Raw genomic sequence first — 26,645 nt, forward strand, 5'->3', positions numbered from 1 at the left:
AGGTTCCTGCGAGCATGTGAACCAAACATTGTAGTGCAGCACACGGCATGGAATTTGCAATTAAATTTCAGTCAGCAAGAAATCGCGGCTCTTCTCTCGACAAATTATGCCATATAACCAAATTAACTGTGTCACATACCCAAGAGCACATGCCATTGGCTGATTTGAGCATCATGAGCTGCATAGTTACCGCTGCTGCTGCAGTGAGCTGCTACCTGCCCGAGCCGCACTCTGTATACAGTGCTAGAATTAAACTGCTAGAATTACATGAGCGCACTCGTGATCACACTGAAAGTGAGCTGCGCATTCAAAGAAAACGAGACAAGAAAGTGTTCAAGGTTATGACACAAGCTGACGTACACATGTAGCTTCTTGCCCCCTTGTCATCATCCCCCCTGTTGTGTAGATTTCAGCACACTCGCTGGGTCAAAAAGGAGCGAGAAAGCGCTAACAGCGTGCGACGAATCCCTGTAGCTTCGCTCGTACGTGACGAATTCTAAAACTTTTTGCAACAGTCTATTCGTGAGCCAATAAACTCAGATATTGAGGTCATTCTACGATTACTAGGAAGCATGTTGCCCCTTTAAACAATGACGGGACAGGCCAGTTTTCTGCCCCCTCACCTCCTGCCTACGACGGTAAGCCACTTTCGTACAAAACCTTTTGGTGCCACTTCCTTTGTTTGGAATGATGCCAAAAGAAGCACATTTCTTATTCTCTTGGTCAAGGCAGGGCCCAATTTAAAGCATGCATGCATTCTGCAATAAATTGTGCGTGTGACTCACGATTGCAAGTCTTCTGGCGGGGTGTGCTTCCTTTCAAACACCTGGCGCATCATGTGGTAGAAAGGCCACATCTTGACTGGCCTCCGGAAGCGTGGCGTGCAGAGGCGCCGATTGAGCAGCTCCTGCTTGCGCACCTTGAAGTACTTGTCACGCATGTTGCGCCACTTGCTCATCGCCTTGTTGCCTGCGTAGCATATTTTGTAGTACTTCTGTTTTGCCATATGGTAACTGATTTAGGCAGTATCAGCAATCTCTCAAACATCCACATCTGCTAACGCTCATATTTTTGTAGCGTTAGCTACACTTGCCTAGCCGGAGCCGATTTCGCGTAAATCCTCATGAGCCGTGCTGCGCATGCGCGAGGATCAGTGATGTCACACAGCTAGCTCACCGGAGCCGGCATCTCACGCGCTCTCTGCCACCGCCGCGCGCGGGTCGCCGCTGCTGGTCTGCGCGTTCGGGAGGAGTGGCGTCGTAGCCGCGGCAGAAACACTGGCGCCGGCGCGCGCGCTGACTCCGCCACCGCCGCGCGCGACTCGCCGCTGCTGGTCTGCGCATTCAAGAGCAGTGACGTCGTAGCAATGGCAGACACACTGGCACCGGCGCGCGCGCAGCTATTAGCCTTCGCTGTGCAGTCGCCGTCTGACACTGCGCTGGAGCCGCTTGATAGCGCCTCTGACTGGCGTTTGCAGGTGGGTAACGCCATGGAGAAGGAGAGCGCAAATGCTGCTCAACGGCGCAGAAGAGCCGAGAAGCTTATCCCATCGGATCCCGAAGTAGTTGCCTGGCAATTAGCGGTTCAGCGTACGATGAATGAACAGAAGAAGGCTAATAATCCTGGACAATCTGGAAAGCTAAGAATAATCATCTGAATCTTTGCTAACGCTACGTATATCCTGGCATAGCCGAGCTAAGCCACTGCAAATTTTTACTTCAATTATGGTATCAGTTTGTTTGGAGAAGTCTTGCAATGCATTCACTCGATTTCTTAAATGACTGACATGCACTGCATGCATGGTTCACCAATGGAACGGCTTGTTTTCTTAAGTTCAGGATATAGCCTCTATACACAACTGGTGCTTCCTTAAAAGCTTGCTTTGTTGACATCCAGAAGCCCGGCCAGTCTGAGACTAGAGGAAGGCAGACTCTTTAAGCTAGGGTTGCAGTCACCTAAGGCAATTAATTTGGCAGCCACAACTGCTGGTAGTGATAGAAAAAATTACACCATCTCCCACTCAAGGCAACCATGAGGGGATGCGGAGCAGCATTGGTGGTGCACACCAAGTTTCCGTTACGTTCACTCGGCGTTTCCGTTAGTGTGTGAGGTTTGTATTTACTGTTTGTGCGTTGCTTTCCGTTAGCGCTTTCCGACGCTGACGCTTGGCTTCGACGTCGGCGTTCCGAACCTCGGGGTTTGTAGCTCGACGTTGCCGTTTCGCTTGCGCTTCCCTGGCCCGGAGTTCGGGATCACCTTGCCTGCGCGGCCGTTTGCGTTCGGCATCGCGAGCTCTGCGCTGCTGCTCCCCGACGATCTCTGCAGAGGTTGGAGTGCTGCTGCAACTGGCGCCGACGTTGACGTTACAACTCATCCGAACGGGAGCGAAGCGAGAATGACGGAAGCCGACCGAGCGCACGCGCTTATATACACATGAAATGAGGGAGGGAGAGGAGAGAGTGGGTTACAGGCTGTATTTGGCTGCGGCGCGGCTGCATCACATGGGAGGAGAGGCTGCGCCGCGCATGCAGCGCGGGGGAGGAGAGGAGAGAAGGCGACCGAACACCTGCGTAAAGGAGGAGAGTGGGAGAGAGAGTAGGCGCATGCGCAGTGGAGCGCGGACGCCACCGCGGGACACAGCCCCGAGCAAAAGCTGCTTCGCATCTAAAAATTGCAGATTTGTTTTGAACTAAATTCTTTTGAGCAGGGGTTTGCAAAGTACAAGGCATGAAAGTGGAATCCCAATAGATGGGAACCGCTTAAATATAACTGCCACTTAAATGGAACACCATCTTCATGGTTGGTTGATTTTGTAGTCATGGAATGCTAAACAACATTCATTTTAAACAGTAGAATCAGTTTTGCAACTCTGGATAAACAGACCTGTGAAGATAACTGGGAACGAAACAGACAATTTTGTTAGCATCACAATACGCATCAGCAATATCGCTGTTTGCGTGGCTCTCCAGTGTGCTGCTCTTTTTTTAAATGCGAAGCATTTCTTAGCGAACTTCTGCGACTTTCAGCGTATCTATCTATCTATCTATCTATCTATCTATCTATCTATCTATCTATCTATCTATCTATCTATCTATCTATCTATCTATCTATCTATCTATCTATCTATCTATCTATCTATCTATCTATCTAGCCGCCTACGACTTTGTGCTCTCCTGGCCGTTTCGTTAATCGAATGTATACCAAAATTGGTGTCATAACATGGCCTTATTACGAACATACATGACAGGTCAGATCATGAAAATCATGACACACATGTCATGAACAGCATGATTTACATTCCACGACCTTAGGCTCTTGCGGCCGTTCCGTTTATTTCATATACAGTAAAACCTCGGTGATACGAATCTCGCGGGATTACCAAAAATATTCGTATCATCCGAAATTCGTATCACCAGAAAACGTGGAAAATTAGTATGCAACAAAAGAAAGATGGCATACGTTTTGATTCAGTGTTTCTCAGGGCCGCAGCGACGTCATGAACAGCTCTGAATGATTGTCAGCAAAGTTTTTAGACGTCAAGGATCATACTTGTACTCGTAAATATACGGTGCATGCACGCGTGTGTAATTAATGAACCAGATGTGTTGTGCCCCGTGACCGCCAGTAGCCCCTTTCTAATCTTACTACGCTTTTCTGCATGACAGCCTAGTACTGCGGCGAAAGTGACTTAAGAAGCGCTTTGCACACGATAGATCGAGGCCAAGCTCCTTCGCCAAGACCGTCCGCTTCGTCTCTTGGGGTCTTCGTCCACCTTTAATGGGACTTCATGACGGACTCGCAGCCCAAGCTTCAGTCTTGTTTCATAGAACGTCTGATTGTGGGGACATGGCTTGCCTCGACGTGGCAGGCACATGTTAACACAGTACAAAGACGTCGCTGCCTCGAGCACAGAAGCACGCATCAACGCGTCGGAAAAAAGAAAACGCGACGTCATCTGTAATCTAAACACGAAGGCGCCAAAAGGCCTCCAAGATTCGCGCGCACTATCTCGGAGGCAACGACGCACCGTTGATGGTCGCGCAGCGCGCATGCCCGCGCCCGCGCGTGACTGCCGCGTCTTCCGCGACAGCGCGGGCAGTACCTGTTCATACATGTGCGCCAGCCTACGTTCGTATCAAACGTCGCGGGGTATAAATCAGTTCGCAACAACCGTACTCCAATACATTTCAGGCTTATGGGCCTTGGCCGGGACCACAGAAAAATTCGTATCACCCCGAAATTCGCACGAGCCGTGATCGTATCACCGAGGTTTTACTGTACACCAAAATTGGTACGGCGTGACAAGAATTCATGACGAACATAATGACAGGTCCTAACATGCAAATCATGACGCGCATGTCATGTGCAGCATGATTTGCATGACATGGTCTCTGGGCGCTCGCGGCCGTTTAAATGAAGGGATATATACGAAAACTGGTATGACGAGACATTTCTGTATGACGAACATAACTGACACGTGGTAACATGAAAATCATGACATGCATGCCATGTATGACATGATTTACATGCCACGCTCATGGCGCACTCGCGGTCGTTTCGCTAGATTGATATACACCAAAATTGGTATTGTGCTATGTGACTGTATGAAGAACATGAACAACAGGTGGTAGCATAAAACCATGACATCCATGACATGTATGTCATGATTTACATGCCACGCTCATGGTGCATTTGCGGCCGTTTCGCTTGCATGATATACATCAAAATTGGTATTGCGCGACACGACCGTATGACGAACGTAAGTGAGAGGTGGTAACATGAAAATCATGACATGCAAGTCATGTACAACCTGATTTACATGCCACGCTCATGGTGCGCTAGCGGCCGTTTCAGTAGATTGATATACACCAAAATTGGTATTGCGCGAAGTGGCTGTATGAAGAACATGAATAACAGTTGGTAAGATGAAAACCATGACATGCATGTCGTGTATGTCATGATTTACATGCCGCGCTCATGATGCATTCGCGGCCGCTTCGCTAGCTTGATGGACACCAAAATTGGTATTGCGCGCAGCGACTGTATGACGAACGTAAATGAGACGTGGTAACATGAAAATCATGACATGCATGACATGTACGACATGACTTACATGTCATGCTCATGGCGGACTCGTGGCCGTTTCGCTTGCTTGATATCCACCAAAATTGGTATTGCGCTATGTGACTGTATGAAGAACATGATTAACAGGTGGTAGCATGAAAACCATGACATGTATGTCATGATTTACATGCCACGCTCATGGTGCATTTGCGGCCGTTTCGCTTGCATGATATACACCAAAATCGGTATTGCGCGGCACGACCGTATGACGAACGTAAGTGAGAGGTGGTAACGTGAAAATCATGACATGCAAGTCATGTACAACCTGATTTACATGCCACGCTCATAGTGCGCTAGCGGCCGTTTCAGTACATTCATATACACCAAAATTGGTATTGCGCGAAGACTGTATGAAGAACATGAATAACAGTTGGTAAGATGAAAACCATGATATGCATGTCATGTATGTCATGATTTCCATGCCACGCTCATGATGCATTCGCGGCCGCTTCGCTAGCTTGATGTGCACCAATATTGGTATTGCGCGCAGCGACTGTATGACGAACGTAGATGAGACGTGGTAACATGAAGATCATGACATGCATGACATGTACGACATGATTTACATGTCATACTCATGGCGCATTCGTGGCCGTTTCGCTTGCATGATATACACCAAAATTCATAGGCGTGCGCAGGGTTCCTCATTAGGGGGGGCGAAGGTTCATCGCAGCGCCCCTCCACCCTACTAAGTCCATGTAAGGGGTAGATTTTGCGCCCCCCCCCCCTCTTAGGTGATTAGAGGGGGCGGCCGCCCCCCCTGCCCCCCCTGTGCGCACGCCTATGCCAAAATTGGTATTACGCGACGCGACTGCATGACGAATGTAAATGGGGGGTGGTAACATGGAAATCATGACATGCAGGTCATGTACGACATGATTTGCAAGCCACACTCATGATACATTCGCGGCCGTTTTCCTAGCTTGATATATACCAAAATTGGTATTGCGCGACGCGACTGTACGACGAAAAAAATTGAAAGGTGTTAACATGAAATTCATGACATGCATGTCATGTATGGCATGATTTACATGCTATACTCGTGGTGCACTCGCGGCCATTTCGCTGGTTTGATATACACCAAAATTGGTATTGCGCGATGTGACTGTGTGACGAATATAAATGAGAGGTCTTAACATGCGAATCATGTTATGCATGTCATGTACGGTATGATTTACATGCCACTGTCATGGTGTGCTTCCGGCCGTTTTGTTAACTGGATATATACCAAAATTGGTACGGCACGACACGAGTGCGTGATGAACGTAAACAACAGGTAATGCATTGTATGTACCAGAATATGCGTTTCATTGGCATGGTGTATACTAGATTGTGCATGCATGCGTGCATGGCAAACATGCGATATATGGTGGACTAGATGCCATGGCATGAATGATTTCATTTGGCTCAAAGACAAATAAGGCGATGTATGCAGCTCTTTGCTGGCTGCTTCGCATTACATCGATTCCCACAGTGCGTGGGATCTGCCGAATTTTTTTTCCATTGGCCATAGTTGATCCTTCATTGCTTGTGCTAATGTCGTACTTGAGTGCCATGCACTGGCAGGAACGTGTCATGTAGTTCTCATTTATCAGTCCATTTCATGAAGAAAGCGAGATGAAATCAAGAAAGACATGGAAACATGCTTCGAGGTCCATTGCATGCAGTCAGTTGTTATATGTGAGTCAGTGGCTAACTGATGTTCAGCCCTGGGATGCTATAAATTGATTTCTTCTATGCAGTAAACTAATTGCCTGTAAAAAAGGTACTTTTTATACATTGCAGCTCCTGACACCTGGTCTTTTGAGGTTCTGTGCAAGGATCGAGAGTACGCTGTGCAGTGAATATATTTTTGAAACTCGCTAGTCCCATTTGGCAGACGTCTACTAGCCCAAGTGGGAGATAGAATAACAGCAGCAAAAAGATTATGAACAAATAGGGGGCGTTTCACAAAAAGGTGCAATGCACAAAAGGATGTACAGTTAAAACTCAATATAACGAAACCTGATTTTACGAAATTCCCAATCTAACAAAAAAAAAAGTTCCACTCCGCAGCAATTACTCATAGGGTTTAAAGGGCCCCTGACACCAAATTTGGAAACTCGAGATGCTTGTGTTGTTTGATAGTCCTGCATACGGGGGCACTTCTGACCGATTATGAGTGACGAGCGTTGCCTTTAAGATATTTTATTTCGTTTTAAAGTAAGCCTGAGTGCTCATCTGAATTTTGAACTCCTATCAACATAACCACTAGTATGACGTAGACGTAGGCCCCTTGTGACGTTGCAGAGGTAAAGCAAGTGTTGTCGACGTCACAGACAGAAATATGCGCGGTGCATTGTGGTATATTGCGAAACATGTTTGCTCTTTGCTCCTCCCACCTTCTCCTTCTTCGGTATGGGTTGGCAGGCAGCGTGAGCTCTCCGTGTGTGTGTTCTCCAACTGGCAGTTCAACAAGCGCGTGGCTGACGTCACCCAATACTGAGCGCACATCATCACTCGTGCCCCGAGGCGCGACCGCCGCGACGCGGCGCTAGTTTCTTATCCTCTTTCGGCGCGCGTTTTGAACCTACACTAAAAATGACCATAATTAACGCTGCTAGAATTAATTAGACATCACGTTGGAGGATTTACGGTGTCATTCCGTGATTACAAGACAGACCTACTTATTACAACATAAATGTCACAAACAAGAAATCGGCTGTCAGGGGCCCTTTAATGTCATCAACCCGAATTACCTAACGAACCTTGCCACAAACCCAATTTACCCAGGTTTTTGCTGAAATAACTGAGCAAAAGGCGGTGATTTTTTTCTAATCGTGACAGAGATGGGTTGTTCTTCGAGCGCGCGCTATAACGAAATCACGTTAAAGCATCTAGGCTAGTCACATCCCTAGCTCTATTTTTACGAGGCTCGAAACAACCAACTCGACATTTGGTTGCTCTTACGTACGGATGGTGCTAGGGGCGGCGGTTTCAATTTAACGAACTTCCTGATATAACGAAATAATTTGAGCGTGATCAACGCTTTTTTATATCGAGTTTCAGCTGTTTAATTCCCGTCAGTTCTGTGAATTTATACAAGGCCAGATCAGGGGCGTAGCCAGGATTTCATTTTTAACGTGATAGTCTTAAAGAGTTCGTAGCGCAGAAATTCCGGTGTCGGCGTCGTTGGTTGTGAGCAAAAAATCAGCGTTGCCCGTGACCTAAAAGTCTAGAAAGATGCAAATAAAGTAAATAATACAGATCTTTGGTTCCAGTGAGAATCTAACCCTGGCCTTCTGCGTGACAAGCAGGTGTTCTGCCACAAAGCCACGCCATTGCTTGAAACTGCTTCGGAAAAAATCACTATATGAATGTCATGTAGTGGGAGGAGTCTTCTTAACGCATGTAATATTGCGTGGCAAAAGCGCAGAATCACGCCAGGCGTCAAAACATGTGAATTGCGTAACGAGTGGGTGTTTTAAAGGCCCAGCCATTACAAAGCACTCAGACATATTTAATCATCATCATCAGAAAAAGCATCAACAAAGCGAGCAGCTGCGTAGGTTCGAGTGTTGTCTTGCTGATTCGCAAAAGGAAGAATTATGGAGTAGTGGGCACTTAACAACTGTACTTTGAGCAGTTGAGAAGGTGATGCGCACGGGATCTGATTACGCTATCGTGTTAAACATGTCCGTGTTTGCGCGTGCGTGTGTGTACAGGGTGCCCCAGCTAACGCTGGCCAGAGTTTAAGTATACGTCGACGCGAAGAAATGCATGTTGCTAAGTCACGTACACTCTATTTTTAGTTCTGCGTTCTAGGTCAGCTTTAGGTAAGATTAATTAACCAGATTATAAGGTAATGAAGCTGGGCAAAAAATTCCAACTAGAAAGTTGTAGATTAGTTTGCAAAATGTCCAATTAGACAGTTTCTAACTTTCTTTCTATTAAGTAGTGGCGTTTCTCTGCTTACTACAGGTGCCCGCAAAATAAATAAAAATACCACGTGACATGCCCCCTTGCGCGCAGCGCGCCGTGATTGCCTAACGCTGCAAGACTGAAAGTTGGGCTAGTTTGTGACACATAATGGGCAAAAACAGCGCGCAGACAGACGGGACGAAGAAAAGGATACACAGAACAGAAAGCCTTCTCAAAGAAGTAAGGAATCGAACAAAGCCTTCTCAAGTCGCAGAAAGCCTTCTCAAAGAAGTAAGGAAGGATGCACGTTCTTCCACAAAGAAAGACCGAAGCCGACTTGGTACTCGGTGTACATTCATCAGCGTACGCATCAGCTTACGCGGTGGGTAGGGGTACATTCATCAGCTTACGCATCGCTTGAAGAAAGTGGGCAAGAAATGCGGTGTTGATGTGCTCTGCAATGCACCGGGTAAGCTGATGCGGCTGTGTCCTGCTGTGAATGAGAATAGAAGGCAAGGATGCACAAAAAAACACGCTACCAGTTTCCTTTCCTGTGTTGAAGGCGTCGTCTACAGTATCCCTCTGTATTGTGGAAAATGGTACGTGGGACAAACGGGGCGCTGTTTGAATGACCGGCTAAGAGAGCATCGAACAGCGGTTTCATCGCTTGCCGCGGGGGTCCACTTGGCCGATCACTGTAAGCGGTGTGGGTGCGCTCCAGCATTTGGTGCAACTCGGGTGTTGGGAAGGGGTCATGACCAGATACGACGGGATATCTGTGAGGCCATGTATATAGTACACAGGGAGGCAGATAGGTGTGTAAGTGTGCCCTCAATTGCCCTAACAAAAAAAAAGATTGGCTTCTTGGAAGGGCGCATGCGCGACGCGTAGCTTGGCACGTGCAGCTTGCTGTAAAGGCAGAATGGTGACGTTTCTATCAGTTTAGATGTTTTTTACACTCTATATGTCACGTGTCCAGAGTAAAACTTTCAGTTGAAGTCTAGCGGTCGTCCTGTGTGCTTCTTTCTCTGTCCTTGTTTTGTTCCGCTATATTATGTATTTAAGGCAAAGAATGAAGCTGCTAAAGATGAGAAGATGCAATTAAATGACGCTGACGAAACCCATGTCAAGAAACCAATAAAGATTAAAAATTCTGATGCTCTCAATTCTGTTTCGTGAAGTGATAAGCAGGACGGATGCACTGAGGGATGGTGGTCAGCACTGGGAAATTGTATGGCAGCGTCTCGTGCACCGCGCGGCGCACGAGACGATCCCACACAGAACTGGCTCCTGCACCGCACGAAAGTGACGTCACGTACCTCATTGAAATAAACTTAAAACAACTCAAATGTACAGATTATTACTTTATAATGTGCTAAACCTACAAAAATGTTAAACAAAAAGTGTTTGACGGGGTAGTTAATGTACATTTGTTAATTAATGACATATTTCAACCACTTTCAATCCAGGGGGCGCTGCGAAAGGTAACAGTGTAGAGTTACTGTATATGCTAGCATATACAGTAACTCTCTGACAGTGGCAAACATGGCAGCCGCGAGAAAACCGATGTACGGCAGAGTTTCTCATTACGATGTGCGGATTGTTGCGTTGCTGTTGGAAGTACTGCATTTTCTAGTTTGCGATGTAAAAGCGTGGTGTTGTTGAGGGTGAGAGTGTCCTTGCAACCGAGTATCTCATTTTGCTTGTCGCGAAGCGTAAGGTTGACGATGAAATAAATGTTGTTGCACAGTTCGTGTGAACGTCCGGACACACAAGAAATCCCAGTTCGGCTGCGAAGTGTTTTTACTAAGCCTGTGATCTCCGATGGCCAATGCTCCTGCACTGCAGGTTTTTCGCAAAGTGCGAACACGTATCGGCCGTTATTATCCCGTGATAGGTAAATCATGCTGTGCTGTCAGCGGCTGTGTTATTCAGCAAGGCAGACAAATTGTGCGGCACTGTTTTGTAGGTAGGTGGGTTAACGCAGTCGGCTGTTGCCATTGGGCATCGTTTATGAAGTGCTGATCGCCTAGAGTACAGTGTAACCTAGAACATCACTGCGACACGTCAGTATTTTGAAGCGACTTAGTGTGCCGATTACTTCGTGAGGCGGTGACGGTACACTGAGCGACATAACAAGGTTTCGTGTTGCATATTCGGCGTGACTACAAGAGGCGAAAAGAAACAGTGACTGCTAGCTGCTGAAAAAATGATGGCGGGAAACTTGCCCATCATTATTTGTTATGGTTATCATCTGCCAGTCATGCCTTGCACTCGGAACACACACGCAATGCGATAGCGCCAGCCGCAGCAAAATTCTAGCGCTAAGGTGACGCCGGCCGAACGCATAGATTCGCCCAGCGTTAGTCAAATCATGTTGAAGTTCGACTGTACCGAAAGAAACGCTTTACCTGTTCGCGTTTCTTTTCATCGCGATGGTACATCACCACGAGTCGTTCGCAAAATCTAGGCGCCCAGTGACTCAGTTCTGAGACCACGTCTGTTGCAGTGCGTCTTCCATGTTATCAGGGCCTTCATAAACCATGAAAATCAACATTCTTGGCGCGGATGCCCGGAGAAACCAATGCAGCCAGCTGCATCTAAATTTTGCGCGTCTTCCTGCGTCTCGCCGAGAAAGGGCATTGATTCTTAAAGCAACGTATCATAGTAAATAGAGCCAATTCTGCGACGGTCATCAAACATCCAATTTCAAAAGGCCTGCAGCACAGCAGGACCACCAGCAGCACAGCAGCAGCAAGTCCGGCTGACGGGAGGCCGATGGGGAGGCCTACTCGCTTGCTGACTCGGCGAATGCATGGCATATTCAAACGGCGCGCCTAACCGGAAAACGCATGACGTCACTTCCGTGCGGCGCAGGAGTCGTTTCTGTGTGGGAGCGGCTCATGCACCGCGTGGCGCAGCAGTCTCTGCCAACGTGTATGACGCCAGAGTTCGTGCTCTTCTGCAACTTTAAAGGCGCGTTCACACCGAACGCGGAGCACGCAAGCGGACAAGCGGATTTTCGAAGCGGAGAGGCGGCGAGTGCGCGCGGCTGTTCAGACCGACCGCGATGCTTTTTGGCCGCTCCGCCGCGGGGTCAGAGCAATCGACGAATCCACGGTGCACGCAAGGTGCACATGCACGCGCTTTTCTGTTGTGGTACATTGTCAACATTGTCGCGCTGCCGTCCACTACGCGCTGGAGCAAAATGATGAGCTCAGATGAAGACGAGTTGGTTGCAATTGTACTTGCCACTTTTCTAGCTGCTATTGAAGAGAAGCAGAAGGCACAGAGCAAGACACCCCGCCAACGACGGTGGTGGGTTCGGCCGGCCTTACAAGAGCGCAATAAAATGGGCCATGAAAATGCTTTGTTGCCTCACCATCGTTCGCGCGATTTGGAGAACTACAGAGGGTGAGTCTCCGTTCTGTTTCTCGTACAGCACCGGGTGCTGCTTCATTGTATCCAGCAGTAGCTCGACGGAGAACACCACACCTGGTTCGCTCATGATGGTAGCCATTTGCACGGATTCGTCTCCGTCGTCTCGGGCCCTGATTGGCTGCGGCCAAAGCGGCCAACTTTTCCGCGCGGAGAAAATCGGTCCGGGCGCGATCCCGAGAAGCGGCCGCGGATTCTCCGCTTTTGTGGATAATCCGCGTCCGCTTTCCGGATCCGCGCTCGGTGTGAACGTGCCTTAACTAGCGCTAAAGTATTCCTTACTCATTTGCACTCAATGACACGTTTTGTAATAACATTCGACGTGAAAAGGTAAGTAAACGCGAGAGCGCGGTTGTAAACGGCTCCGCCAGCACGCCCGTAAACGAGAGTCGCGGGAGAGGCGTCTGCTCAAGGAACTGGATGGATGGATGGATGCTATGAGCGTCCCCTTTATAACGGGGCGGTGACATGTCTGCCACCAGGCTCGAAGAAAAAAAAAACTTCCTTGTTTCAAGTTGGCTTAATACCTTATCTACATTGACTAAATCTATGTTATTATACCAAAAAAATATAAATTCACGGTCCATCTCTCTGCCTCTTAAGGCAGAATGACCTTATTTTTCCCCATTATTTATTTTTGTACTTTATCCCTACTTTTCTGCCACCAATACTCTAACCGTCTCTTACTTATTTCTATCGCGGACGTGTTCAGCTTTCCATTGTTGTCCCTAAAACCCAAGGCTTCATGTAGACTCGTGCCCACACGTATACCTGGGTGAATATCGCCACATTCAATCAGTACATGCTCCATCGTTTCCTTAGTTCCCCCGCAGCATGTACATTGTTCTTCTTCGTTACTGAATCTCGCTTTATAACTACGCGTTCTAAGGCAGCCCGACCTTGCTTCAAACAGCATGCAAAGCGCTTCCCCTTGAATTATCATAAAACCTTTCCCTCTTTATTTCGTTTTTAACACGAAAGTGTTTTATGCCGGGGTCCACCACGGCTCTGCTGACGCATTTCCGTCACGGATATGACGTTATAAAATATAAAGACTAACATATGGCAAAGAAAAAACTAGAAGAAAAAGTTCCGTCACCTGGAATCGAACTCGCGACCTCTCGATCCCCAGCACGCTGCGCGAAACGACTCCGCCACAGACGGCACGTTCTTCGCCATGTTAACGGCGTGCTATTTATATACACCACTTGCCAGCGGCGGTACTCGGAGATCAGGGTACATCAGCGTGTTTTCGTTATCACTAGCGAGATGGCGCGAGGGGCTCGAAGAGCGCGCTTTAAATGTCGTCGCCCCCCCCCCCCCCCCCCCGCGCGCGTTGAGATGAGCGTGTGTCTGTACAGGGCGTGGTCGCTCCTGCGCGCGCGCTTATCTTGTACGTCTTGCGCTCTCACCGCAAGTTTGCGTTCAAGTTACAGAGAGCACGAAGGTCATTTCGCTCACTCAAGCGGCAGCTTTTGCGAAAGGAGCGTGATGCTCACAAACGAATAAGCTACAACTGCGACAGGTCGCGCTCATCGTGTGTATACCTGTGCGTTCGTTTCGTGCGTCGTCCTTTGTATTTGACCAGCGCGCTTTAACTGTCGAGCTGTGACAGTTGTTTGTTCGCGGTCATCTTGTGTATGTTCGTTCCGTGCGCCCTTTCTGCTTGAGCAACGCGTTGGAAGTTTCGAGCTGCTTGCCGTCCTTCGCGTGACATTACAACTTGTCGGGGCGAAACAATGCACAACAAACGCTCAACTACGTCTGTGAAGACACGTTTTACTTTCGTGTTATAGCGATTCCTATGATAGAGGGATCAACCATTTTTTTTTTTTATCAGGGTTCTCGATTGCCTTCAGCGCCACCGCCGCACGCATCCCCGAGAGGCAGCGGCGGAGAGCGGAGGGGAGTCGCCGCCTGGCGGCTTCTGGCTGAACCGCGCCTAGTGTGGATTGTTCCATGCGTCGTCTGCTAGCCACGTTGTGTTTGCATGTGCGCGTACGTCATGCAGGTCCTCAACAGGCGGTTTGTTCCGCTGCGTTTGTGCAACTTTAACCGCTCGTACGGATGCCTAACACGATGTAAAGAAGCAGTGGGCCTTGATCGGCTGTATATGCAGTGTAATAAGATCAGTGAGTGCACTTGTCAAGAGTGCTATGTGTGGTCGTCGTACCCTCCGTTCACGAGAGTCATATCAGTGTAGGTGCCGCTCTGTGGTCCAAGCGCATTGCAAAGTGCACTTGGTGTTGTCCTAAAGATGAGAAGTATTAATTCTCACGTGAATAGAGGCTTTTAGCGGCTCGGTGGTAAAAAAAAAGGCCCTCATGCACTTGCGTGTTGTGGTTATAGGTGTATAACTTCGGGACTGTCGTTTATATGTTACGCGACGAGCTTTAGTTGTGCACGGTCCTGGTCCCACTACAAAGACATATTTCTGTCAAGTCCCGTCTGACACTTCGGTACTTAAATTGTCCTCTAAAAAGAACAGAGAAAGGAATGACACGGACATCGCAAGACTGATCAGTTGCCTTGCGCAATTAAAACTTGTGGCGAAACGTATACAAAGATACCCGTTTACTTAGATTAAGGTACATGTTAAAGAGCGCTGATGGTCAAAATTAATCCAAAAGGCGTACTTTACATTTATGTCGTAGTAATTTCACGCAAAGCCACATCTTTTTTTCTTTACATTACCTTGAGCGTTTGTGCTGCGTTGTTATAGTAGATTGATGGAAGGCAGTGGACATTATTCGCATGAAAAAATGTATTTTGGTCCCGTGAAATAACCGGGCCTTTGTTCCATTACTGTCGTGCAAGTAATCAATCGAAGAAAGTTCCGTGCTGTACAGTTACCTTTGTGTAGTGTTACTGGAATAAAAAAAGAAAAATTTGCAGTGGCTTAGCTCGGCTATGCCAGGATATACGTAGCGTTAGCAAAGGTTCAGCCGATTATTCTGAGCTTTCCAGATTTCCGCAGCACGTTTAGCGTTCCTCTGTTGATTCTTGTTACGCTGAAGCGCTAATTGCCAGGCAACTAATTCGGGATCCGATGACATAAGCTTCTCAGCTCTTCTGCACCGTTGAGCAGCATTTGCGCTCTCCTTCTCCATGGCGTTACCCACCTGCAAACGCCAGTCAGAGGCGCTATCAAGCGGCACCAGCGCACTGTCAGACGGCGACTGCACAGCGAAGGCGAATACACCATCTCCCGCTAAAGGGGACCATGAGTAGATGCGAAGCCGGAGCACTTGCACGATCGCGTTCCGTTGGCGTTCGTTGGGCATGCTACCGAGCTCGCGTCGTGGAACGCGAAGAGCGACGCTACGCGCGTCGTATCTTCCATCTAGGGCGAGCGGGGAACGCGGTCGACAGGCGGGCGAGAGGGGGCAGCGTAGGAGAGGAGAGAGAAGGGAAGGGGACGCGCATGCGCTCGAGCTCATCGCGGCGTTGCGCAGGAGAGAATTTCGGCATGTCTAGCCCGCGTTTCAGAGGAAACGCGGGCTAACATGCCGAATGCGCGGAGCAGCAGCGGCGAGTCGCGCGCGCATGCGCAGCACTGCTCATGATGACCCCCGCGAAACCTGCTTTGGCTAGGCAAGTGTAGCTAACGCTACAAAACAAGCGTGCGCGTGTTAAACGTCTCCGTAGAGCTAATTAAAGCGCTGTCAGCCACGTACATTTCCTCTATAAACCTATGAACTGTCCTACATTTCATGGAGAACTGAATAAGAAATGCGGATGAATATTTGAGCACGCAGCTGTGCACATAGTGGTATTTGAACTCGTCGTGCAGGAATACGGGCTTTCTTTTTGTTGGGGCGTAGCCAGATGAACAAGTAAATAAATTCAGTCGCGCTACAGCAGTTCGTAGTAGGTGGAACTAAAGCACTGCACGGGCCCGGGCCGGCCCGAAAGCCCGGGCCCGGCCCGGCCCGCGGGCCGGGCCGAGCCGGGTAAGGGGTTCTTGGATCGGGCCCGGGCCGGGCTCGGGCCCTTGATCTTCGGGCTCGGGTCGGGCTCGGGCCTGAGCCAGGCCCGTATTAGGCCCGGGTCTCATACGTATAGGTATAATTGCGTGTGTACGTTGTGCGGCTTTGTTTTTGTTGTTTTGTGCGGTTTAACTTCCCGAAGCGACCCAGGCTATATATGAGACGCCGTCGTTGAGGGCTCCGGGTAATTTAAACCACCTGGAGTGGATTGGCGTGCACAGAAATTGCACAGTACAAGACGTCTACAATTTTGCTCCATCGGTATGCTACTCTGGATTTCAAGAAGCGCCTAATATAAGCTTCCGCCATTATAGTGAGTGAAAGACGTTCTTGGGTACCGTGTAAGGAAAGCAACGGTAAACTGCCTAGATTAGTGTATATAAGATGTGCGGTATCTAGGGAAACATTCCGAGTATGCAGCTACGATCGGATGCCCGTAGACTGGTCAACACGACTTGTGAGCTCTTTTTCGTGCATTTTAAGTGCAAGATGCGGAGCGACTCTTAACCCAGGGCAAACGCCGTTGTTGATTTTCCCATTACTAGTGGTGATGCGCCAGACCATAGAGACACTCGTTTCCCCGAGTGGCGGTGGCGGTGACTCGGGGAAGAAGGGTGGGACAAAGAACCTTGTTGTTTTGAACGCGAAAACGTAGTGTAGGTTGGGTGCAGTTGCCTGCCGAGGCGTCAACACGACAGCTTTAATTTATGTAACGCTGCCCAGCCTGGCGTATTCCTCCCAGAAGCAGCTAGAGCACGTTTTGTTTTAACGCGATAGCGTTAAAGAGCTCGTATCGCAGAAATTCCGCCGTCGGCGTCGGCGCCGGCACCGTTGGTTGTGAGCGAAAAATCATCATCTTGTCCGTGACCGAAAAATCGAAAAAGCTGCAAATAAAATAAAAATGTTGGGCCCGAGTGAGAATCGAACCCAGGCCGTCTGCGTGGCAAGCAGGTGTTCTACCACACAGCCACGCCTCTGCTTGGAGCTGCACCGAAAGTAACTTTTATGCTTCCCAAAAATACGCGTCCTGTATACAGGTGTCACAGTACGAGATGTAATATCGCAGTTATTATTGCGTGGTACAAGCATACATTGCCATCGGGCGTCGCACCACGTCAATATCATAACGACTTGGTGGCTTAAAGACAGCCACCCATTACAAAAGAAACACACATTACTGCGCGTATTCCCTTAAGACCACGTAGTGGGTGCATCGCAGCTTCGAAAAAGGTTCTCGCGCTTAATTGCTCCTGGTTTAAAGCATGCTACCCATTACATAAGGCACACACCTTATTGCGCGCATTCTGTTAAACACTCGTTGTGTTCGAAGTGCGCACTAGTGGCAGGATATCGCTATCGCGTTCAACTCTTAAAAGCGAAGCTTAAGCGTCCCCCAATTTTTCATTGCATTGTGCAATAGATAAAGTTTGCAGGAGACTTGCTACTTTTACTCAACAGCCCTAGCTCGTATGCAGTTGATGTAGACTCAACCTAAAAATTTCTGCCATGCGTTTTTCTCCACTTTATGAAGGTATTATATTTTGTAGTCGTTCTTTCAAATGCAAAAATAAGATTGTGTGGTTAGCACTGCGTGCGTACATAAAACAGCCAGCCATGACTCCAATTATATTTTATATTGCCCTGCAATTATTTCGCAAAAGCGTTACGGGCGTAATTAACTGAAAGTATACACAGTACCAATGAAAGTCGTGACACTGAAAGAAGTTCCTTAAACAATCTCTAGATAATATCTGGTGTGCGGCAGGTATCTTCACAATCACCAAAGTTTGGACAGTGTCTCCTTTATGCTCAAGGCATAAGTAGCTGAAACGGGCCGGGCCGGGCCGGGCCGGGCCCAAACCTTTCGGGCCCGGGCCGGGTACGGGCCACATTTAAGAACACCGGGCCGGGCTCGGGCGGGCTGGAGCATGGCGTTTTCGGGCCGGGCCGGGCCCGGGCCGGAAAAATCGGCCCGTGCAGTGCTCTATGGCCGACAGGCATCATGATCAAGCCTCTTCCTCGGAATATGAACCCCATATTCCATGCAGATAGGCGCAAAGCCAGAGCCAAAGCCCATGATAAATACTGAGATGACGAGAGCGCCTTTTTCGTGGACGCCGCCCGGTCACAAACAGGACAGTGCACGGTGGCAGTAGTCAACCAGGGGCAATGTGTCGACTGCGTATCTACCATACAGGATGATGTCACAAGCATCGAGGAGGTCGCTATCGCCCTCGCGCTCAGAAACCCAGCGTCAACCTTCGTCCTTACGGACTCAATGACGGCTTATCGCAACTACCTTAAAGGCAAAATCAGTCCTCTAGCACGCAGAATACTTTCACAAGCAGCAGAAGGCCGTACTGAGGGAGACTGGAAACAAGTCATATGGATACCTGGCCACTGTGGAGTCAGAGGCAACGAGCTAACTCATGCCTCCGCCCGAGCTCTCTTACCCCGGGACTCTACCTTCAGTGTAGGGACTCCAGCCCTTCCAGATCAGACGGCCCACCTGACCACATACACTGAAATATTACAAAACCAAAGGCTTGCGCAGAGGAAATATCCTCCACCACATCCTCAACTCAGTAAAGCCGCACAGGTAGCCTGGCGCCGCTTACAAACGTTATAGTATCCCAACCCACACATACTCTCCAAATTCGACCCTGACAAGTACCCCTCACCAACATGCAGGCTATGCAACACTAATCTAGCTACACTTTATCACATGGCATGGCAGTGCCAGTGCAACACATCCAAAACAGATTTCTTTAAGGATTTCAGTAGAGATGGGTGAGAGGCGGCACTGTCCAGCCCGGATCGGGGGCTCCAAGAGGCCCTGGTGGCCCGCGCAAGGACAGGGGCGCAAGCCAATGGGATCCCGGACTAGGGACTCCACCCATTCAGCAATACGTATAATAAAGTTTTTCATCATCATCAGCCGACAGGCCGGGCCCCTAAAGTGCTCCGCAATGAAAAAATCCGGCAGATCCCACGCACTGTGGGAATTGGTGTAATGCGAAGCAGCCAGCAAAGAGCTGCATACATCGCCTTGTTTGTCTTTGAGGCAAATGAAATCATTCATGTCATGACATCTTGTTCCCTGTACATCGCTTGCTTGTTATGCATGCACAATATGGTATATACCATGCTAATGAAACGTATACAATGGTAAATACAATGCGTGATCTGTCATTCATGTTCGTCACGCACTCATGTCATGACATACCAATTTTGGTATACATCAGCTAACGAAACAGCCGGAAGCGCACCAATACAATGTAAATCATGCTGTACATGACATGCATTTGCTGTACATGACATACATGACATGCTCTGAAGTGTTTAGCGCAGAATTATCAAGACGGGACAAGAAGGGAGAACCCGTACACAGGCGCTAACTTTCAACAAATGATTTATTTGAATCCGGATCACACATATTTATACACTGAAGAACCAAAAACTCACGCACGCGCAGGTACAGCACCGTCGAGGAAAACCAGTTCTTTGTTAGTCAATGATAGTGACGGGGTACTAACACAATCTTTGCCAAGCCTATGAATAGTTGCTGATTCGATGATTAAACGAGTAGTTTCGTCAACGTGCCTACGGACAATAAAAGACTTATCAAAAAGCGGAACGCAACCACATGCGCTGCAGTGTGTGGCTAACAAGCCATCGCTGCCTTTCCTGACATTGTTGCAGTGCTCCCTGAGCCTGTCATTAAGACAACGCCCCGTTTGTCCTACATATTGCTTACCACACGATACGGGGATCTGGTAAACAACACCTTCTTTGCAGGGCACGTAACGTTCCCTGTGGTTCTTACTGCAGCCAAGCCTTCCTTGAGCAACTGGGTTGCTGCTTTTGCAAAGTTTAGCCAACTTCTTTGAGGCCGTGAACACGACGCCAACGTTCGCCCGAGCACCCACCTTTTTATGTTGTGGGATATCCTGTGGAGATACGGTATAGCGGCAAACTTTTTTCGGCCGGTGGAAGGTGGTTTTTTGAGCAAGCATTCTGCAACCGATACAACAAGGTGATCGGGATAGCCTGCTTGCGTCAGGCGAGTTCTTTGGCAATGAAGGCTTGTCCCCAGGAGATGGGAACAGGATTCCTTTAGGGCGTTATCGAGGCAGTGTCGGATAATGTGACCTTTTTACCAGTTGTGAGTGGGAGGAATGGAAAGGCAAAAACGGCTTGCTCCGTGCACGTGCGCGTGCACGTGCGACATCCTTGCTCCGTGCTTGCTCCGTGCACGTGCTCCGTGCACGTGCGACATCCTTGATGTTTCATTCAAAGACCTGTTTACTTTGGCCCCAGAAAGCCGGCTGAGTCGCTTTATTTCGTCTTGTTTCGGACTCGTCCAACGGGCTGCGGTGAAAGTTGCACCCCCCACATGCACATACAGCGTCTCTGTAATGACCCGCGCGCTTTGTCTAACGGATAGGTGGGCACGTTAAGCGTTCATGAATCATAATCATGGTAAGGCAGCGCAAGACAACGAATACACAAGGAACGAGAAGAATACACGCTCAACTGAAGTCCTTAACAGCGAAGCTGCTGTCGGCAACTTATGCTCAGTCGTAAAAAGCTATCATCATCATGAACCGGCCAGCGCTTTCTTCTAAAGTCCCTAGATTTTTCCCTAAAGAACAGGGAAAAATCTAGAAACTTTACTTTCTTCATTCTCTCGTGCAAAACACCTCAGGTAGGTATGCGCCACAGGAATCGGGCAAGCCCCACTGCCGTGTACAGCGGGTGCGAGTGTGAAACGAACACGTGCAAAAGAGGGAGAGAAAGAAAGATATACATAAAGAAAAAGAGAGGAATAAAAACATAAGACAGAAAGAGCTAGTAAGGGAAAGAAAGAGATACAAAGAAAGAGAAGAAACAGACACCAAGAAGAGCAGCTAGAGCAAGACATAAAGAAGAAATACCAGAGAGGAAGGCCAGCCAGCTTCCTTCAGGCTAGTGCGAAGCTGCCATAATTTTTTGATAGAAACGTTTCTTACATGCAGCCTGTATCAGTCGTGCAAAATATTGCGCACGCATGAAGCAAACCATGTCGAGATGATAGAAAAGGGAGGAACACAGTCATGTCACCATCAGGTCAATCAGAAGTCGGCTTACCGGGTTGAACAAGGCTGGCTACGCCAATCACAGCTTGCAACGATCTTATCAAAAGGGTCAAGAAAGACGATGTGGGGGCATGTGCTGTGCGCAGGACTTACAGCAGGAAATTCTCTGCTGTGCCATATATGTATCGCTTTTCCCGTGCCTTTTCATGTTTCCAGTAGTTATCAGCTTGATACGGTTTCTTCTGCCCCTCAAAAGTTTAGAAATATTTCCGCATCTCGTCATTAACAAAGCACCGTATTTACACGATTGCAGGTCGATCCATTTTATATACATTTGAAATCCCAAGTTGGGAGGCGGGGTCGACTTACAACCGAAACCGAGACTAGTAACACCAGTTACGGCGGGACAAACAAGAAATCAGGAACGCTGTGGCATGGTTACGACATTATGTTTGCGTTCCGACTCAACCTGTAACATATACCGCATTTTCTCGCGTATAACCCGCACCTCCAGCAACGATTCCCGGAGACTTTCTGAAAATGATCCCCGCGTATTGCCGCAAAGCTAGGTTTCCTGCATCGCTGTGAAGCACTGCCGTGAAGCCACCTTTGCACACCGGAATTCGAGTTGTTTGTCTTGACTTTACAAAACACGCTGCGGGGCTAGTTCGCAATACTTTCTAACTTGAAAGATTGCAGCGCCACTTTTTACGAGGACAGGAGAAAGAAGCGCGTCACAGGACGGGCGCTGACTCCAAATATGGAGTCCTGTCATGCACTCCTGTGCTGGTGTTGATGCATCTCCCGCTCTGTCCAACACACACGTTACTGGAGGGAAACAGCGCGAAAGACGAAAGACCAGACAGCGCTGTTGTATGTGTCTTTCTCTGCCTGGTCTTTCGTCTTTCGCGCTCTTCTCCTCCAGTAAGGTGTGTGTTGGACAGAGCGGGAGATGCATCAACACAAGGGTGCAAGAGCACCGACGCTCCTCCTCAACCGCCACGTGCTCACCATTTGGCCTATCATTGTCCTTCGTGTGGTTGCAATCCTGATTTGTTATACTGAATTGATAGCTTCTTGCCTGGGCATGCGCAGATATTTGTCTCTGCACCTTTTTCAGCTGTTAGTCGGCATTTGTGGTGACTTCCCTCTTGTGTCCGTGTTTGCAAGGGACTGTCTACCGCTCCGAAAAATTTTTCTGATTGTGGTCAAAATAAGAAGATCGTTCGTCACATCCGCGGCAACGAGCATGCTTTTAACCCATAAAAAAGGCATTTTATTTTTAATTTGGTGTTGCAGATCGTGAAAGAATGACCGCTAGCGTCACCCAATGGCGATGTGGTTCAATCTACTGGTATGACAATAAATCCTCGCGGTAGACTCATTTTGCTTAAAAACAAACAAGTATATCTTGAAATTGCATTTTACGCCTTGAGGCACCTTTCGGTTGCGTCAGACAGTAATTTTTTTGCTTTTTTTTTCTCACGCATCCAAAAAGACGCCCGGTGGCGCTGCTCGCGGCGCCGTCTTCGATTTCGTTTGCTTCAACTCATGCGCTATGCCATGCGGCTCTCTGCGCTGGTCGTACTGTGCCGCTGTGTTGTTGTTAGGATGTCTCACATGTGCTGCGCTGTGAAGGCGCGCATTTATTGTCTCTTTTTGATGAATCGACTTGGCTTGGATTACGGCAGCGGTGCTAAAATAAACGCATAGACTGCGATTACAGCAAAACGAGTGTTCTGTAATCGTATAATAAGGCTTTATTTACCCGCTAGCGCGCTGAAAACGACTGTTACATTGATTACAGTAGTGTTCAGCGAAAATAAAGTAATCCTACAGAAATCACATGTGCTTTCGGTTTTAATTTTTACTGGCACTACAATCATCATCGCGTCCACAAACCAGTGTTGTGGGCATGTTTCACGCCAATGGAAGAAGACCGAACGCAGATCGAAAAATTCATGTTTTAAAATTTTCTACTCACTTTCCAGAGAAACCACTGCAAAGTTGGACACTTCAGACGGTACGCTTTCTATTGCGGTACAAAACAGGAAACCGGTGAAGGACGGTAGACAGTCCCTTTAACATGAATACGTACCAACTAGCTCAGTGGTGCGATCTTGTACGCGTTACAAAATAAACACGGAGGCGTGGCATGACAACCAGCCGCACGTGACCGCACGCGATTGGTCAATGCAGAGCGGTGACGTCTGTCGCGGTTCAAATGGGCCATTCGCGTGCGGCTGGATGTAACGCCACGCCTCCGTGTTTATTTGGAATGCGTACAAGATCGCACCACAGGTTTCTGTTCTTCTAATCATCCTATTAGAGCGCATTAGGCTGGACTGCATACTCTGACTTTAAACGCTCTTGTCCCTTTTGTAGTCAGCCAAAATTGACGTAGAGTTGCACTATTGCTGTGTCCCATTAGCGCACCCAGTATTTCTCTGGGGGGGGGTTGAAATTCTGAGAAGACTACAGGAATGCAACGACAAATAAAATATGTGATGCCAAATAATAATAATAATAATAATAATAATAATAATAATAATAATAATAATAATAATAATAATAATAATAATAATAATAATAATAATAATAATAATATCAGACGTGATGATGATGATCTTTCAGCGTTTTGCAGCAAGATATTGAAAAAACTTGAGAGGGCCAAGAAACCGTTCAGCGAAGCAGTGCATTGTAGAAAATAAACGGCAAATTGAATTAACCAACGCGTAATATAGTTCCAGCAAAGATGTCTGGTAAATACTTGTTTTCGTAAATTTTTCAGCTCAATGTAGTGATAAGGGTGCTGACGTGCCGGCCGGCTGAGGGTCGCGCAAACAAATCGGACGCAAGAAAGGCACACGACACCCGGCGCCGTGTGCCTTTCTTGTGTTCCATTTATTGTGTTTTGTGTCCGACAACCACAGAAATGAGGAAATGTCATACAAACAAGCCCCATCGGCAACTTTAGCAGTTGAAAAGCTCAGCAACTGAGAATTTTGTGCATAATGCGAGTAGACGTCCTATATTATACTTCCTTCGAGCCTCGCCAAACTACAAATCTGAAAGTGCATCGTAAATATTGATTATAAACTTGGTGGTATTGATTATATAAACAGTATGCACAGCTCAGTGCAGCACATGTACAGTACAATTCTCATCTCCCGGATAAACTGCGTTGTAGCCACGCTTACCGATTTGCCATGTCATTCGCGTGCACGGGTTTGACGACTGAAGTACCCTCTGATAAGTGACTGATCGATTGACGCATCTGAAGGCGATATGTGCTGAGCCATCGGTTCCTTTTTGGCCGTAATCGGGCATTCTGGTGTTGTTGCTGCGTCTCTTGAATTGGAAAACGGAATCTTTGTCTGGAAGTAGGTGAGGATCGTGTTCGACTGGCGTTTCAGCGAGATGCCTGTGGTGTGGTAGCTCACTGTCGACGCAGACTCACGCAGCAGACACAGAAGCAAGTTCTAGCAAGCGAACTGAACGTCGTAGCTTCCGTCCGATGTACAACATACAAAAAAGAAGTGGTAAAAAGTGAGAGAGCGAGAGTTGTCTACTGAAAAAAAAAAAGAAAACGTGGCACCCCAATATATCTTTCGCACTTTCCAAAGCCCTTTTTTTCTTGTCGCACGGCCTTCAAAACATTTACTCACTCTGCCACGTCTTCTACTCCTCCCACCTTCGCAACGTATGGATTTCGCATAGCATTCGTGCTTGCTTGGGGTCCCTGCATGCGTGCAGTACTGCGGCATGGCTGGCGACGCACACACTAGTTGCTCCAAGGCTTGCTCAGAAATGCAGGAACCACAGTGTATGTGCTTACACTAATATCGTCATGTGCTCGTGCTGTACGGCCTGCGGCGTTTGCGGTCGCTTTGACAAACGAGCCGCGCACGAGGTCGCCTTTCTTCTCGCCGCTCCAATGCTCCTCGTCCGTCCACTGTCAACAAAGTTGAGAAAAAATGCACGACCACCCCTCTGGCGACACCATTTGCCTGCACAAAACGCAAGCCCCGAAGCAAACAGGAAACACTTGTTTCGAAGCGCCGCCGAGCCCTCTTTGGAACATTGAATGAGCATTGTCCCTACATTTCGGAATCCATACGGTTCCTTCTTGAGAGTTCGAGGGAGGGAGACAAACGAGAGGGCATCTTTTCTTGTTCGGAGGGTATGAAAGGGTGAGTCAGACGGTGCTCGTCAGCAAAAGAACAGAGGAGTGCTAGGGCTTGACCGGTGGAAATGAGTTGAAGAGTAAAAGGGGGTGAGCTCCTTTGAGCTCCTTTTGCGTGTGGATGTGTCGAGGTGAGACACGGGGAAAGGGGGATACTTGGAGTGCCGGTGTGAGGCTGTACGCAGACATCTTTTTCCTTACGCTCTGCGAAGGGAAAAGCGAAGACGCTACGTGCAGGTTGCCTTCAGCGTGGTTCACGATGGGGGTCGCTTGGATCTGCCAGCATTCATTTCCGGTAACTGGTTTCAGCTGCGAGGACTACAGTTTCTAGAAAATTAATTCGGCGGTCTGCGTCTTTGCAAAATTGTGCACGTCTTTGCCGTCCTTCTTACAGGTTCTCAGTTCCGCTGATGCAGCTGGCGTCGCAGCCAGTACAAGCAGTTTTGTTGAAGATGCCTCGGGTTCGCTCTTCCGGTGGCCAGTCTTTTGGAGAAGGCAGGGAATGCGCTATTGTGCTCGTAATGCTGAAAACATTTTCACGAACCACCCGTCCCCATCGTCGGCTGCGGGCCACACGCTCGGAGGGGTGGGACGTCAACAAGACCGTTTCTTCTTCGTTCTTTTTTCGGCTCCCTATTACACCGGCGGCTTTTCGAACATGTGGTTTGAGGACGCGCGCGCGGCGCCGTTTGCGGTTTCGAACTGGCTTCGGCCTGGGCTTTATCCCTCCCGTTTCGGACTGCACGTGTGCATGGCGCAAACGGACGGGCCATTCGCGGTGTCACCTGGCTCAGCCACACCATGATGCTGCAGCGTGAGGCGCCAGACGGGAATGCATCAGAATTACTCTAGGCCAGAGTGCACTGCTAAAATGAAGTTCCGTTTTTCGACGAGTTACGACTCAGCCTTCCGCGGAAACGGGCGATCGTT

The 26,645-nt window shown here is 48.4% G+C and overlaps 1 protein-coding gene across 2 annotated transcripts in view; it reads right to left on the minus strand.

The window, feature by feature from the left end:
* LOC119406252 (uncharacterized) overlaps positions 1–26,645 on the minus strand; it is a 73,268-nt gene that overhangs the window by 43,749 nt on the left and 2,874 nt on the right. For both annotated transcript variants that reach the window (XM_037672984.2, XM_037672982.2), the window contains exon 2: positions 786–969. In XM_037672984.2, the coding sequence (XP_037528912.1) occupies positions 786–969 (184 nt within the window). The remainder of the gene's footprint in view (positions 1–785; positions 970–26,645) is intronic.

Source organism: Rhipicephalus sanguineus, chromosome 10 (genome assembly GCF_013339695.2).
Source record: "Rhipicephalus sanguineus isolate Rsan-2018 chromosome 10, BIME_Rsan_1.4, whole genome shotgun sequence".
Classification (NCBI taxonomy): Eukaryota; Metazoa; Arthropoda; class Arachnida; order Ixodida; family Ixodidae; genus Rhipicephalus; species Rhipicephalus sanguineus.